General features: G+C 40.8%; 1 protein-coding gene across 1 annotated transcript; it reads right to left on the bottom strand.

Moving 5' to 3' along the window:
- Positions 1 to 1191: 1191 nt before the first annotated feature.
- LOC133645176 (transmembrane protein 229b-like) lies at positions 1192 to 6804 on the bottom strand. The gene is made up of 2 exons (XM_062040030.1): positions 6742 to 6804; positions 1192 to 1914 (listed from the first exon to the last, which is right to left on the bottom strand). The coding sequence occupies exon 2, from the start codon at positions 1893 to 1895 to the stop codon at positions 1365 to 1367; it is 531 nt and encodes a 176-aa protein (XP_061896014.1). The 5' UTR covers positions 1896 to 1914; positions 6742 to 6804; the 3' UTR covers positions 1192 to 1364.
- Between the last annotated feature and the right edge of the window lie 6347 nt (positions 6805 to 13151).

Genomic DNA, 13151 nt, shown 5'->3' with positions numbered 1-13151 from the left:
GGTCCTTTGTTTGTTTTGTTTGAAAGTAAAGCAATTTAAAAACAATTACATAAAAAATAGTGATTAGTGAAAATGTTAGTGGACCAGCACCACACACAATCATGTGTGCTCGAATGACTGTATCCCTTGCAGACTGTATTGTTCTATACTGTAGGAACCAGAAGTTGTTTTTTTAATAACAGAAAGAGACAGCTCCTTTTGTGTAAATGAGTGTGGGTGAGTGTGAATGGGGGAGGGAGGGTTTTCTTGGGTTGATGCACTAATGGTAAGTGTATCTCGTGTCTTTTTTTAATGTTGTTTGAAATAAATAAATAAATAAAAAAAATAAAAAAAATAATAATGATATCATGGACCTTCGACCCCTCAGGCATCAAAAAGCGTTATCATGTGTGTAAAGGATATCACCACATGGGCTCAGGGACACTTCAGAAAACCCCTGTCAGTAACTACAGTTTGTCGCTACATCTGTAAGTGCAAGTTAAAACTCTACTATGCAAAGCCAAAGCCATTTATCAACAACACCCAAAAACGCTACCGGCTTTTCTGGGCCCGAGCTCATCTAAGATGGACTGACGCAAAGTGGAAAAGTGTTCTGTGGTCTGACGAGTCCACATTTCAAATTGTTTTTGTAAACTGTGGAAGTTGTGTCCTCCGGAACAAAGTGTAAAAGATCAAAAGGCGCAAAGTGTAAAAGGCAGCATGTGTGATGGTATGGCGGTGTATTAGTGCCCAAGACATGGGTAACTTACACATCTGTGAAGGCACCATTAATGCTGAAAGGTACATACAGCTTTTGGAGCAACATATGTTGCCATCCAAGCAACGTTATCATGGACGCCCCTGCTTATTTCAGCAAGACAATGCCGAGCCACGTGTTACATCAACGTGGCTTCATAGTAAAAGAGTGCGGGTACTAGACTGGCCTGCCTGTAGTCCAGACCTGTCTCCCATTGAAAATGTGGGGTACAATATGAAGCCTAAAATAGCAGAAGGGAGACCCCCGGACTGTTGAACAACTTAAGCTGTACATCAAGCAAGAATGGGAAAGAATTCAAAAATGTGTCTCCTCAGTTCCCAAACCTTTACTGAGTGTTGTTAAAAGGAAAGGCCATGTAACACACTGGTGAACATGCACCTGTGACAACATCACTACAGAATGTTTTTGTAAAGTTTATTTTGGACACACACAGAACACTTTCAGGCTTTGAGGTGAGTAAAAAAAAAGAGTAAATATGTGCAAGTGCTTTGAGTCACTAGAGAAAAGCGCTATATAAATATAATTCACTTCACTTCATGCAGTAAACGTGAGGGGGGCGGGGTTTGCGTCGATGTCGCCAGGTAGTCCCCGCCCCCTGCAGGAGTCTTCACTCCCATTTGAGGAAGCTGTTATTGCTGGACATCAAGCCGCTGAAGTAGCTCCGCCCGAAGCCGTCGTCGTTGCCCTGATGGTAGCGCAGGCGCAGCGTGTTGCGGATGAGCAGGCGCTCCACCACGAAGGAGGCGCAGAAGCACGGCAGCGCGTACTCGGCCGTGATCAGGCCCAGGAAGTTGTAGCGGAAGGCGGAGTAGTCCCAGGGGCAGGCGTGGAACTGGCGCAGCAGCAGCCCCGTGCTCAGCTCCCACATGTACGTCCACAGCGTGTAGATGAGGCAGCGCACCAACACGTGGCATTGCCCGCGCAGGTACAGGTACATGCGCTCCACCGCCAGGATGCACGTGCCGTAGACGAAGAGCGTCCACAGGCTCGTCACGCCCGGGAACTTCCACTCGGAGTGCACGGCGAACTCCCACGCCGCCGTGAACACCACCTTGCAGAAGTAGCCGTGGATGGCGTACAGGTACCAGCGGCAGAGCACCATCAGCGGCACGGGAGGCTGCAGGATCGTGGTCGCCATGGCTCGTCACACCTTGGATCTGGAAGAGGAAAGAACGTCAACGCTCGAGCCAAATGGGACAATAACCCGCAAAATGACAGCCCTGACAAAAAAGATTGGCAATTTATCGGGAAAAGTTACGGCTGATACCGCCTCTTTGACTTAATTGTTAAAGGTATCGACACTTTCATACCAAGCAAACAATACATGGATATCGTTTTTTGACATTTTTTTATTTTTGACATTTTTTGACACTTTTTTTTATTTTTGACATTTTTCTCATTTTGACTATTTTTGTAATTATTCCACATTTTGGCCTGTTTTGCTTTTTTCTTCCCAGGTCACCTGTGAGTCATCCCAGGGGGATTTTTGACATTTTTCTCATTTTTACCATTTTCGGCATTTATCGGGAAAAGTTACAGCTTGATTGTTTTAGGTATCAAGACTTTGACACGAAGCAAACAATACATGGATATCATCACGACCGAATACTGGACACTTTTTTATTTTTAACATTTTTTGACACTTTTTTACTTTTGCCATTTTTCTCATTTTGACCATTTTTGGCATTTTTCCACATTTTGGCCTGTTTTTGCCTTTTTCTTCCCGGGTCGCCTGTGAGTCATCGCGGGGGGATTTTTGACGGTTTTCTCATTTTGACCATTTTTAACATTTTTCGGGAAAAGTTATGGCTGATAATTGTTAAGGTATTAAAACTTTGATACCAAGCAAACATTACATGGATATCGTCACGACCGAATACTGGACACTTTTTTATTTATAACATTTTTTGACACTTTTTTACTTTTGCCATTTTTCTCAGTTTGACCATTTTTGGCATTTTTTCCACATTTTGGCCTGTTTTTGCCTTTTTCTTCCCATGTCGCCTGTGAGTCATCGCGGGGGGATTTTTGACACGGAAAAAGTTACGGCTGATACCGCCTCTTTGACTCAATTGTTTAAGGTATCGAGACTTTTATACCAAGCAAACAATACATGGATATCGTCACGACGGAATACTGTATGATACTTTTTTATTTTAGACATTTTTTGACACTTTTTAACTTTTGCCTTTTTTTCTCATTTTTCTCATTTTTGGCATTTTTCCACATTTTGGCCTGTTTTTGCCTTTTTCTTCCCGAGTTGCCTGTGAGTCATCGCGGGGGGATTTTTGACATTTTTCTCATTTGACCATTTTCAACATTTATCGGGAAAAGTTACGGCTGAGATCGCTTCTTTGACTTAATTGTTTAAGGTATCGATACTTTGATACCAAGCAAACAATACATGGATATTGTCACGACCGAATACTGTATGATACTTTTTCATTTTTGCCATTTTTTGACACTTTTTTACTTTTGCCATTTTTCTCATTTTGACAATTTTTGGCATTTTTCCCACATTTTGGTCTGTTTTTACCTTTTTCTTCCCAGGTCGCCTGTGAGTCATCGCAGGGGGATTTTTGAAATGTTTCTCATTTTGACCATTTTCCACATGTTCTGGAAATGTTTCGGCTGATACCGCCTCTTTGACTTAATTGTTAAAGGTATTGAGACTTTGATACCAATCAAAGAAAACATGGATATCGTCACGACGGAATACTGTATGATACTTTTTTATTTTAGACATTTTTTGACACTTTTTTACTTTTGCCTTTTTTCTCATTTTTCTCATTTTTGGCATTTTTCCACATTTTGGCCTGTTTTTGCCTTTTTCTTCCCGAGTTGCCTGTGAGTCATCGCGGGGGGATTTTTGACATTTTTCTCATTTGACCATTTTCAACATTTATCGGGAAAAGTTACGGCTGAGATCGCTTCTTTGACTTAATTGTTTAAGGTATCGAGACTTTGATACCAAGCAAACAATACATGGATATTGTCACGATCGAATACTGTATGATACTTTTTCATTTGACATTTTTTGACACTTTTTTACTTTTGCCATTTTTCTCATTTTGACAATTTTTGGCATTTTTCCCACATTTTGGTCTGTTTTTGCCTTTTTCTTCCCAGGTCGCCTGTGAGTCATCGCAGGGGGATTTTTGAAATTTTTCTCATTTTGACCATTTTCCACATGTTCTGGAAATGTTTCGGCTGATACCGCCTCTTTGACTTAATTGTTAAAGGTATTGAGACTTTGATACCAATCAAACAAAACATGGATATTGTCACGACCAAATACTGTATGATACTTTTTTATTTTTGACATTTTTTGACACTTTTTTACTTTTGCCATTTTGACCATTTTGACCATTTTTGGCATTTTCCCCACATTTTGGTCTGTTTTTGCCTTTTTCTTCCCGGGTCGCCTGTGAGTCATCGCGGGGGGATTTTTTAAATGTTTCTCATTTTGACCATTTTCCACATTTATCTGGAAATTTTTCAGCTGATACCGCCTCTTTGACTTAATTGTTAAAGGTATCGAGACTTTGATACCAATCAAACAAAACATGGATATTGTCACGACCGAATACTGTACGACACTTATTTATTTTTGACATTTTTTTATGCGTTTTTATTTTTGACATTTTTCTAATTTTGACCATTTTTGGCATTTTTCCATATTTTGGCCTGTTTTTGCCTTTTTCTTCCCGAGTCGCCTGTGAGTCATCGCGGGGGGATTTTTGACATTTTTCTCATTTTGACCATTTTCAACATTTATCGGGAAAAGTTACGGCTGAGACCGCTTCTTTGACTTAATTGTTTAAGGTATCGAGACTTTGATACCAAGCAAACAATACATGGATATTGTCACGACCGAATACTGTATGATACTTTTTTATTTTCTAAATTTTTTTGACACTTTTTTACTTTTGCCATTTTTCTCATTTTGACCATTTTTGGCATTTTTCCCACATTTTGGTCTGTTTTTGCCTTTTTCTTCCCGGGTCGCCTGTGAGTCATCGCGGGGGTATTTTTGAAATTTTTCTCATTTTGACCATTTTCCACATTTATCTGGAAATTTTTCAGCTGATACCGCCTCTTTGACTTAATTGTTAAAGGTATCGAGACTTTGATACCAATCAAACAAAACATGGATATTGTCAAGACCGAATACTGTACGACACTTTTTTATTTTTGAAATTTTTTGACGCTTTTTTATTTTTGCCATTTTTCTAATTTTGACCATTTTTGGCATTTTTCCACATTTTGGCCTGTTTTTGCCTTTTTCTTCCTAGGTCACCTGTGAGTCATCGCGGGGGGATTTTTGAAATTTTTCTCATTTAGACCATTTTCAACATTTATCGGGAAAAGTTACAGCTGATACCGCCTCTTTGACTTAATTGTTAAAGGTATCGAGACTTTGGCACCAAGAAAACAATACATGGATATTGTCACTACCAAATACTGTACAACACTTTATTTTTGACATTTTCTGACACTTTTATTTTTATTTTTTTCTCATTTTGACCATTTTTGTCATTTTTCCAAATTTTGGCCTGTGTTTGCCTTTTTCTTCCCGGGACGCCTGTGAGTCATCTCAGGGTAATTTTTGACATTTTTCTCATTTTGACCATTTTCGGCGTTTATCAAGAACGTTACGGCAAATGGTGTACAAATTTGACTTAATTGTTTTAGGTATCAAGACTTTGACAACAAGCAATTAATACATGGATATTGTCACTACCAAATATTGTACGACATGTTTTTATATTTGACATTTCGGGCCACTTTTATTTTTGACATTTTTATCATTTTGACTATTTTTGTAATTTTTCAACATTTTGGCCTGTTTTTGCCTTTTTTTCCCCGGGTCGCCTTAAGTTATTCCGGGGGTATTTTTTAAATGTTTCTCATTTTGACCATTTTCTGCATTTATCGGGAAAAGTTACGGCTGATACCGCCTCCAAAAGGTGGACAATACAAGGATATTATACATTTATGATTGTGGACGTCTGTGTTGTTGCTAGCACATGTTGACACTCGTGTGTTCACGTAGATTTCGCCATTATATGAGTCACGTGGCCACTTGGAAATTTGAAGTCGACGTATCAAAAACTCAAAAGAGAATCAAACGAGTTTTGTCAGCGTCTGAGAAGGTTTCTCCTCTTTAAGAGGAAAAAAAAGCTTGGCTAACCCAGAAGAGATTAGCAAGTTTCTTCCAAACAAGGAATCGTAGCGACTGACCTCGCTAACGCCACCATACTTCAAGATTTATGACAACAAAAGATGTCCGAGAATAGATTATGAGCATACTTGACCTTCCTGTGCTGCTTTTAGTACCTAGCGTAGCCGCTAACAATAACCCCACTAATAGAAAAAACAGGTTAGCTTCTTGTTACGCGTACATGCTAACTGCCACTAAGAAACAAGCGTTGGCTTGACATTGAGCGGGACACGGTTAGCAACTTTATTAGCATAACTCTGGAAGTGCTAGTTAAACAATGCTAACTTTGATACATGGCTATTTTAAAAAATGTTCACTTGTTGCTACCTACCTAGCCTAGCTGTTAAACAATCATGATGTAAAAAAAATTTTAATCAACTTCTATATCTGAAAAAATGTTTATAAAATGTTAATAAAATGGTTTGCAACTTGTTACACCTTGATGCTAACTGAACAAAAAGGTTGTTTTTGAATAGCTATTCACTTTTCTGAATGTGCTAGCTACACTTTATTGCTAACTGACGAATATGACGGGAGAGAAAATGTTAGCAACCTCACTAGCGTACGTCAAAACATGAAGTTAAACCTTGATGCCAATTTAAGCTAAATAAATATTTGTGTTTGTTTTTCACCACTTTAGCGACTGCCGTTCAGTGAGGAATGGTTAGCCGCTTCTCTAGCATACCTCCAAACATGTTCGCTAACATGTCGCGATAAGTCGTTCACAAACCTTTAAGTCACAAAAAATGTGTCGTCTTACCCGAACTCACAGACAACTTCTGAAAGGGCTGAGCACCAAGAGTAATGTGGAAATAAGATGCTATGCTAGCTGACGCTAGCTGGACACAATACCCCATAAGGCCTTGAGCTTAGCGATGACGTCATTGGTGGTGATGTCATAGAGTGACCTCACATTTGATACAATGGCGACCAAACGTGATGTTCCTGATTAACGCCTGCATCACATGATGACAGGATTAGCCGGACTAAGTTGGACTATAATGAGGAAAAAATCATATAAGAAAACATTTCAAAATGTAAAGTTTTAATATAAGAATTGTTTTACTATTATGAGAAAAACATCTTAGTGTGGGGAAAAGTTAAGAGAAAAGTTGTAGTTTTGTGAGAAAAAATGAGGAAAACTGTTTCAAGTGAATAAAGTTAACTTTGATGAGAATAAATCATTAGGAAAAAGTTATACTAAAATGAACAAATGTGAATATACAAAAGTTGTAAATTGGAAGTTGTAATGTGAGAAACATGTTATGAGAAAACCATCATATGAGGAAAAAGTTGTCAAGAGAAAAGTATGATGAGAAAAAAATCATGAGAAAAAAGTTATACTAAAATGAGGGAAAAACGGTAAATATACAAACATTTTAATTGTAAGTTTTAGTAGGATAAAAAAAAGTTATGAGAAAAACCTGAGGAAAAGTTGTCAAGAGAATAAAATTGTAGTATAATGAGAAAAAATGTTTACTTTCTGAGAAAAAGTTATTCAAAACAAAACAGTTGACTTGTGGGGGAAAATAAAATTGTCTCACAAAAAAGTTTGAATATGAGAAAAAAGTTGTTTAATGAGGAAAAAATCATATGAGAAAACATTTATAAATTTAAAGTTTTAATATGAGAATTGTTTTACTATTATGAGAAACACGTCTTAGTATGGGGAAAAGTTAAGAGAACATTTCTAGATTTGTGAGAAAAAAATGAGGAAATCTATTTCAAGTGAATAAAGTTAACATTGATGAGAATAAATCATGAGAAAAAAGTTGTAACAAAGTGAATATACAAAAGTTTTATTATGAGAAAATGTATAAGAAAAACATATGAGGAAAAGTGGTCAAAAAAAGTTGTAGTGTTATGAGGAAGAAAATGAGGAAAACTTTTTCAAAATAATAAAATTATCAATGATGAGAAAAAAATCATGAGAAAAAAGTTGGACTAATATGAGGAAAAAAATGTGTATATTCAAAAGTTTTATTTGTAAGTTTTAATAGGATAAAAAAAGGTTATGAGAAAACATAAGAAGTTGTCAAGAGAAAACAGTTGACTTGTGGGTAAAAATAAAATTGTATTACAAAAAAGTTTGAATATGAGGAAAAAAGTTGTACTATGAGTAAAAAAAATCATATGAGAAAACCTTTTTACATTTTAAGTTTTAACATGATAATTGTTTTACTATTATGAGAAACACGTCTTAGTATGGGGAAAAGTTAAGAGAAAAGTTCTAGTTTTATGAGGAAAAAATGAGAAAATTATTTCAAGTGAATAAAGTTAACTTTGATGAGAATAAATTATGAGGAAAAAAGGGTTAGGGTTAGGGTGAAAAACAATGAATGTACAAAATATGTAAAATGGAAGTTTTAATATGAGAAAAACATTTATGAGGAAACCATCATATGAGGAAAAATCAGTAAAGAGAAAAGTTTTTTGAGAAAAAAATTAGAAAAACTTAACAAAATAAGTTAATGAAGAGAAAAAAATCATGAGAAAAAAGTTGTACTAATATGAGAAAAATATGAATATACAAAAGTTTTAATTGTAAGTTTTAATAGGATAAAAATGTTATGAGAAAAAGTTGTCAAGAGAATACAATTGTAGTATATGAGAAAACATGTTTGCTTTATGAGAAAAAGTTATTCAAGAGAAAAAAATTGTATTACAAAAAAGTTTGAATATGAGGAAAAAGTTGGACTATATTGAGGAAAAAATCATATGAGAAAACATTTGTAAATTTAAAGTTTATTATGAGAATGTTTTTACTGTTACGCTTACATGTCTTAGTATCGGAAATAGTTAAGAGAAAAGTTGTAATTTTGTGAGGAAAAATGAGGAAACTTTTTAAAGTGAATAAAGTTGACTTTGATGAGAATAAATTATGAGGAAAAAGTTGTAATAAGATGGAAACAAAGTGAGTATACAAAAGTTGTAAATTGGAAGTTTTAATATGAGAAACCCATCATATGAGGAAAAAGTTGTCGTATCATGAAGAACAAAATGAGGAAAACTTATTCAAAAGAATAAAGTTAACTTAGATGAGAAGCAAATCATGAGAAAAAAGGTGTACTAAGATGACAAACAATGTGAAAATACAAAAGTTGTCAACTGGAAGTTTTAATACGAGAAACAAGTTATTAGAAAAACCTGAGAAAAAGCTGTCAAGAGAAAAGTTGTAGTATTATGTGTGTTTTTTATCAGAAAAAAGTTGTGCTGCTATGAGGAATAACATTTAAAAACTTTTTCAAAATAACATAGTGAAGTGAAATATATTTATACAGCACTTTTCTCTAGAGACTCCAAGCACTTTACATAGTGAAACCATTATCTCAGAGACATTTAAACCAGCGTGGGTGGCACTGGGAGCAGGTGGGTGAAGTGTCTTGCCCAAGGACACAACGGCAGTGACTAGGATGGCGGAAGCGAGGATCGAAGCTGGAACCCTCGAGTTGCTGGCACGGCCGCTCTACCAACCGGGCCACCTGTTATCACGTTGTGGTAAATATGAAGTAACGTGGATGTACAGTCAAATAAAAATATATATTTAAAAACACCAACATGCTTTTGTATGGTTTGACTCTGGGAACTCCTGACTACTGCGCATGTGCAGACCTTGGGTCTCCTCTGCAGCACATTTAGACACAATAGATGTCACAGAATAGGGTAGAGGGAGAGAGGGGGCTGTCTGCCACAGGTTTGAGCTGGGAAACATGGACAACTGGGTGTTGCTTCATAGAAGGCGGGAGAGAAAGTCTTACGGGAGCAGGATTCACAATGACCTCCACCGAGATGCCAATTTCCAGGAGGGTTCCTGCGCGTGAAGGTCTTTGGCATGCAATATCACCTGATAGGATGGTGCTGGGATGCGGCGCCGATTGGCACTGCGACACATTCTTTCAGAGGCCTTAAACCTAACCCTAACCCTAACCCCAACCCCAACCCTAACCCCTAACCCCTAACCCTAACCCCTAACCCTAACCCTAACCCCAACCCCAACCCCAACCCCAACTCTAACCCTAACCATAACCCTAACCCTAACCCTAACTCTAACCCCTAACCCTAACCCTAACCCCAAACCTAACCCTAACCATAACCAGCCAGCGCCTCCAATCTGCTGTCGGGTAAAGTCCTGCCGTTCCTGAGACCACTGGGGGCCTTGTCGCTGAGTAGTCCGTGTCACCGTGTGGGTGTGGTGAGGGGCTACAAGTCAGAAAAATTGCTAAAGGCTTGATTCAAACACATTACAAAACAGGAGTCAGAGGTACATCAAAGCAAACATTTTATTGCATTGATCAAACACCTTGATACTCACCTGGGGGTTTGTCCACTATGTGATGCACATAATATGTCAATTTGACACATCACAGAGTTAGGAATTTATTTTGAGGGTCAACAGACTCCACTGCAGCAGAGAGCATAAGCCCCGCCCCCTGCAGCACTTATATAAAACCTCCTCCTGCCTGAACGTCTCATTCCCTCTCCAGCGGTCGATGAGAAAGCATCCTGCTGTGGAGAAACATAGGGAAGCCGATATTAATTAGCCATGGAGATTAGAAGCACCCCTAGCTACTAGGGAACTAGAAGAGTCCCAGTAGGCATGGCTCAGCCAGCCTGATGAGGTCTGAAAGACCGAAACGCATCGCTGGATATCAATCCAACATGTGTTTGACACCGCATTTAACACAGACTCGGATTGCTTTCTTTCAGGGTCCTCGGAGGGTCTTGCGTTTGGTGTAGACGTTGCCTGGACAGGTTGTCGATGGACAGTGCCACTTTCCCTTCCCTTCGTGTTGCGGGAGGCAAGCCTAAACGAGAGGATATAATCGAAGCGACTGGAAAAACTGGGTGCAGCGAGCCTGACGGTTGTTAAGCCTTCTGGCAGAACAGATATTGAGCAGGTTGCGGTGGTCCTTGAAACCTGAAACTGGTGTTTGGTTCCTTCCAGCCAGTGTCTCCACTCCGTAAGTGCCTCATGATCTGCTAGCAGTTCTCGATTCCCGGCGTCGTATTTCCGCTCCGCCGGAGAGAGGCGCCTGGAGAAGAATGCACAAGGGTGGATAAGGTTATCGGTACGGGAGCGCTGGGACAGCACTGCCCCGATTCCTGAATCCAACGCGTCCACCTCCACGATGAAGGTATTATATGAGTCAGGAAGGATGAGGACCAGAGCTGACACAAAAACTCTTTTAAGCCCTTAAAGGCCTCACTGGCCTCCCTGGTCCACTGAAAAGATAAGCTGGTAGAGGTGAGAGCATGGAGAGGTGCAGCTACCTTACTGAAGTCCCGGATGAAACGTCTGTAAAATCCAGTTAATCCCAAGAACCGCCTCAGTTCCATACGGGTGGTGGGTTGAGGCCACTCCAATACCGCCTCAATCTTCTTGGGGTCCGCCTTGATGTGCACCTTTTCAATGACGAACCGCAAAACCTGCTGCCACCGGTGACTTTGAGGGGGTGATGATTCCAGAGGCAAGGGATTCAGAGATGTAGTCTCTCATGGCCTGTTTCTCTGGAAGAGACAGATTGTATAGCCGGCTGGAGGGTAGGACAGCATTGGGAAGCAGATAGATGGCGCAGTCTTAGTGTCTATGCGGCGTGGTCCAAGAGATATGGGGTGGGGGTCGTGTTGGCGGAGCCATGACCGTCCGAGGACAAGAGGGGCGACGGGAACGTCGAGCACCCAGAGGCTGTGGTTCCCCGAGAGGCTTAGAGAGAGGGCTCAGTGCGATGTTTGATGGGGCCGAGGAGATGTCCATCCAGAGCTTGCTCAGGAAGGTAGGTCTCCAGTGCCATCCATCTTCAACCGCTTATCCGGAATCGGGTCGCGGGGACAACAGCTCCAGCAGAGACCCCCAGACTTCCCTCTCCAGAGCAACATTTGCGACTTCCTCCTGAGGAATCCCGAAGCGTTCCCAGGCCAGAGAGATGTAGTCCCCCCCATCTGGTCCTTGGCCTGCCGCGGGGCCTCCTCCCAGTGGGACGTGCAACGAGGACCTCCCTAGGGAAACGCTCGTGAGGCATCCGCACGAGATGCCCGAACCACCTAAGCTGGCTCCTTTCCAAGCGAAGGAGCAGCGGCTCTACTCCGAGTCTCTCTCGGGTGACTGCACTTCTCACCCTATCTCTAAGGGAGATGCCAGCCACCCTTCTGAGGAAACTCATTTCGGCCGCTTGTATCCGCGATCTTATTCTTTCGGTCATTACCCACACTTCATGACCATAGGTGAGAGTAGGAATGTAGATAGCTCGGTAGACCGAGAGCTTTGCTTTCTGGCTCAGCTCTCTGGTCTCCAGTGGAATGAGAGTAATTCCTGCTTGGCGGGCAAATTCCTGGTCGATAAAACTCTCGTCCGCTCCGAAATTCAGATAGGCCCCCACTGTCAGCGTCTTTGAGCTCCAGGACAGGGTCGCCGGGAAGAGAGAGCCTGGTGAGCCACACTTCTGTGTGGCTCACAAGGATCCCCCTTGCTGGCAAGCCGGGTCCTTTTGGCCTCGTCAGGCAGCTCCGGAATGGGTGTCCTGCCAGTCCGCAGTAGAGGCAGAGGCACTGCCTGAACCTCCTCTCCCTCTCCTCAGCCGCCAGGCGTGACCTGCCCAGATGCATGGGTTCCACCGTCACCGCTGGCACGGACGGAGGTACAGGTCGAGACCCGGCGATGTGGTCGGCAGGTCGCAGATTGGATGTCGGAGGGGAACTAGCGGCCTGTGCTCTCTCTGCAGCTTGCTCAATCAGTCTCTGGTCGAACATAAGAGACAGGTCGATGAGGGCTCGGCACGGGGTAGGTCGGTCCCTCAACAAGCCATCCTTTATAGTCTCGCTCAGGCCTCTCCTGAAAGCGCTTTGGAGCGCCTTCTGTCTGCCGCTAGGGTGCGGAATTCGAGGGTGAGACTGCAACTGAGCAGTAGCCTTGTTGGATGGTGTGTAGCCAGTGTACAGCAGTGTGTAACAGTGGTAAAAATGCCCCCGTGAAAACTTTTTTGCAATGTGTTGCTGCTATTAAATTCCAAGTTAATGATTATTTGAAGAAAAAAAAAGAAGTTTCTCAGTGTGAACATGAAATATCTTGTCTTTGCAGTCTATTCAATTGAATATAAGTTGAAAAGGATTTGTTGTATTCTCTTTTTATTTACCATTTACACAATGTGACAACTTCACTGCTTTTGGGTTTTG

Source organism: Entelurus aequoreus, linkage group LG03 (genome assembly GCF_033978785.1).
Source record: "Entelurus aequoreus isolate RoL-2023_Sb linkage group LG03, RoL_Eaeq_v1.1, whole genome shotgun sequence".
NCBI classification, from domain to species: domain Eukaryota; kingdom Metazoa; phylum Chordata; class Actinopteri; order Syngnathiformes; family Syngnathidae; genus Entelurus; species Entelurus aequoreus.
Note: the sequence above shows the minus strand (reverse complement) of the source record. Positions and strands in the feature narration are given on the sequence as shown.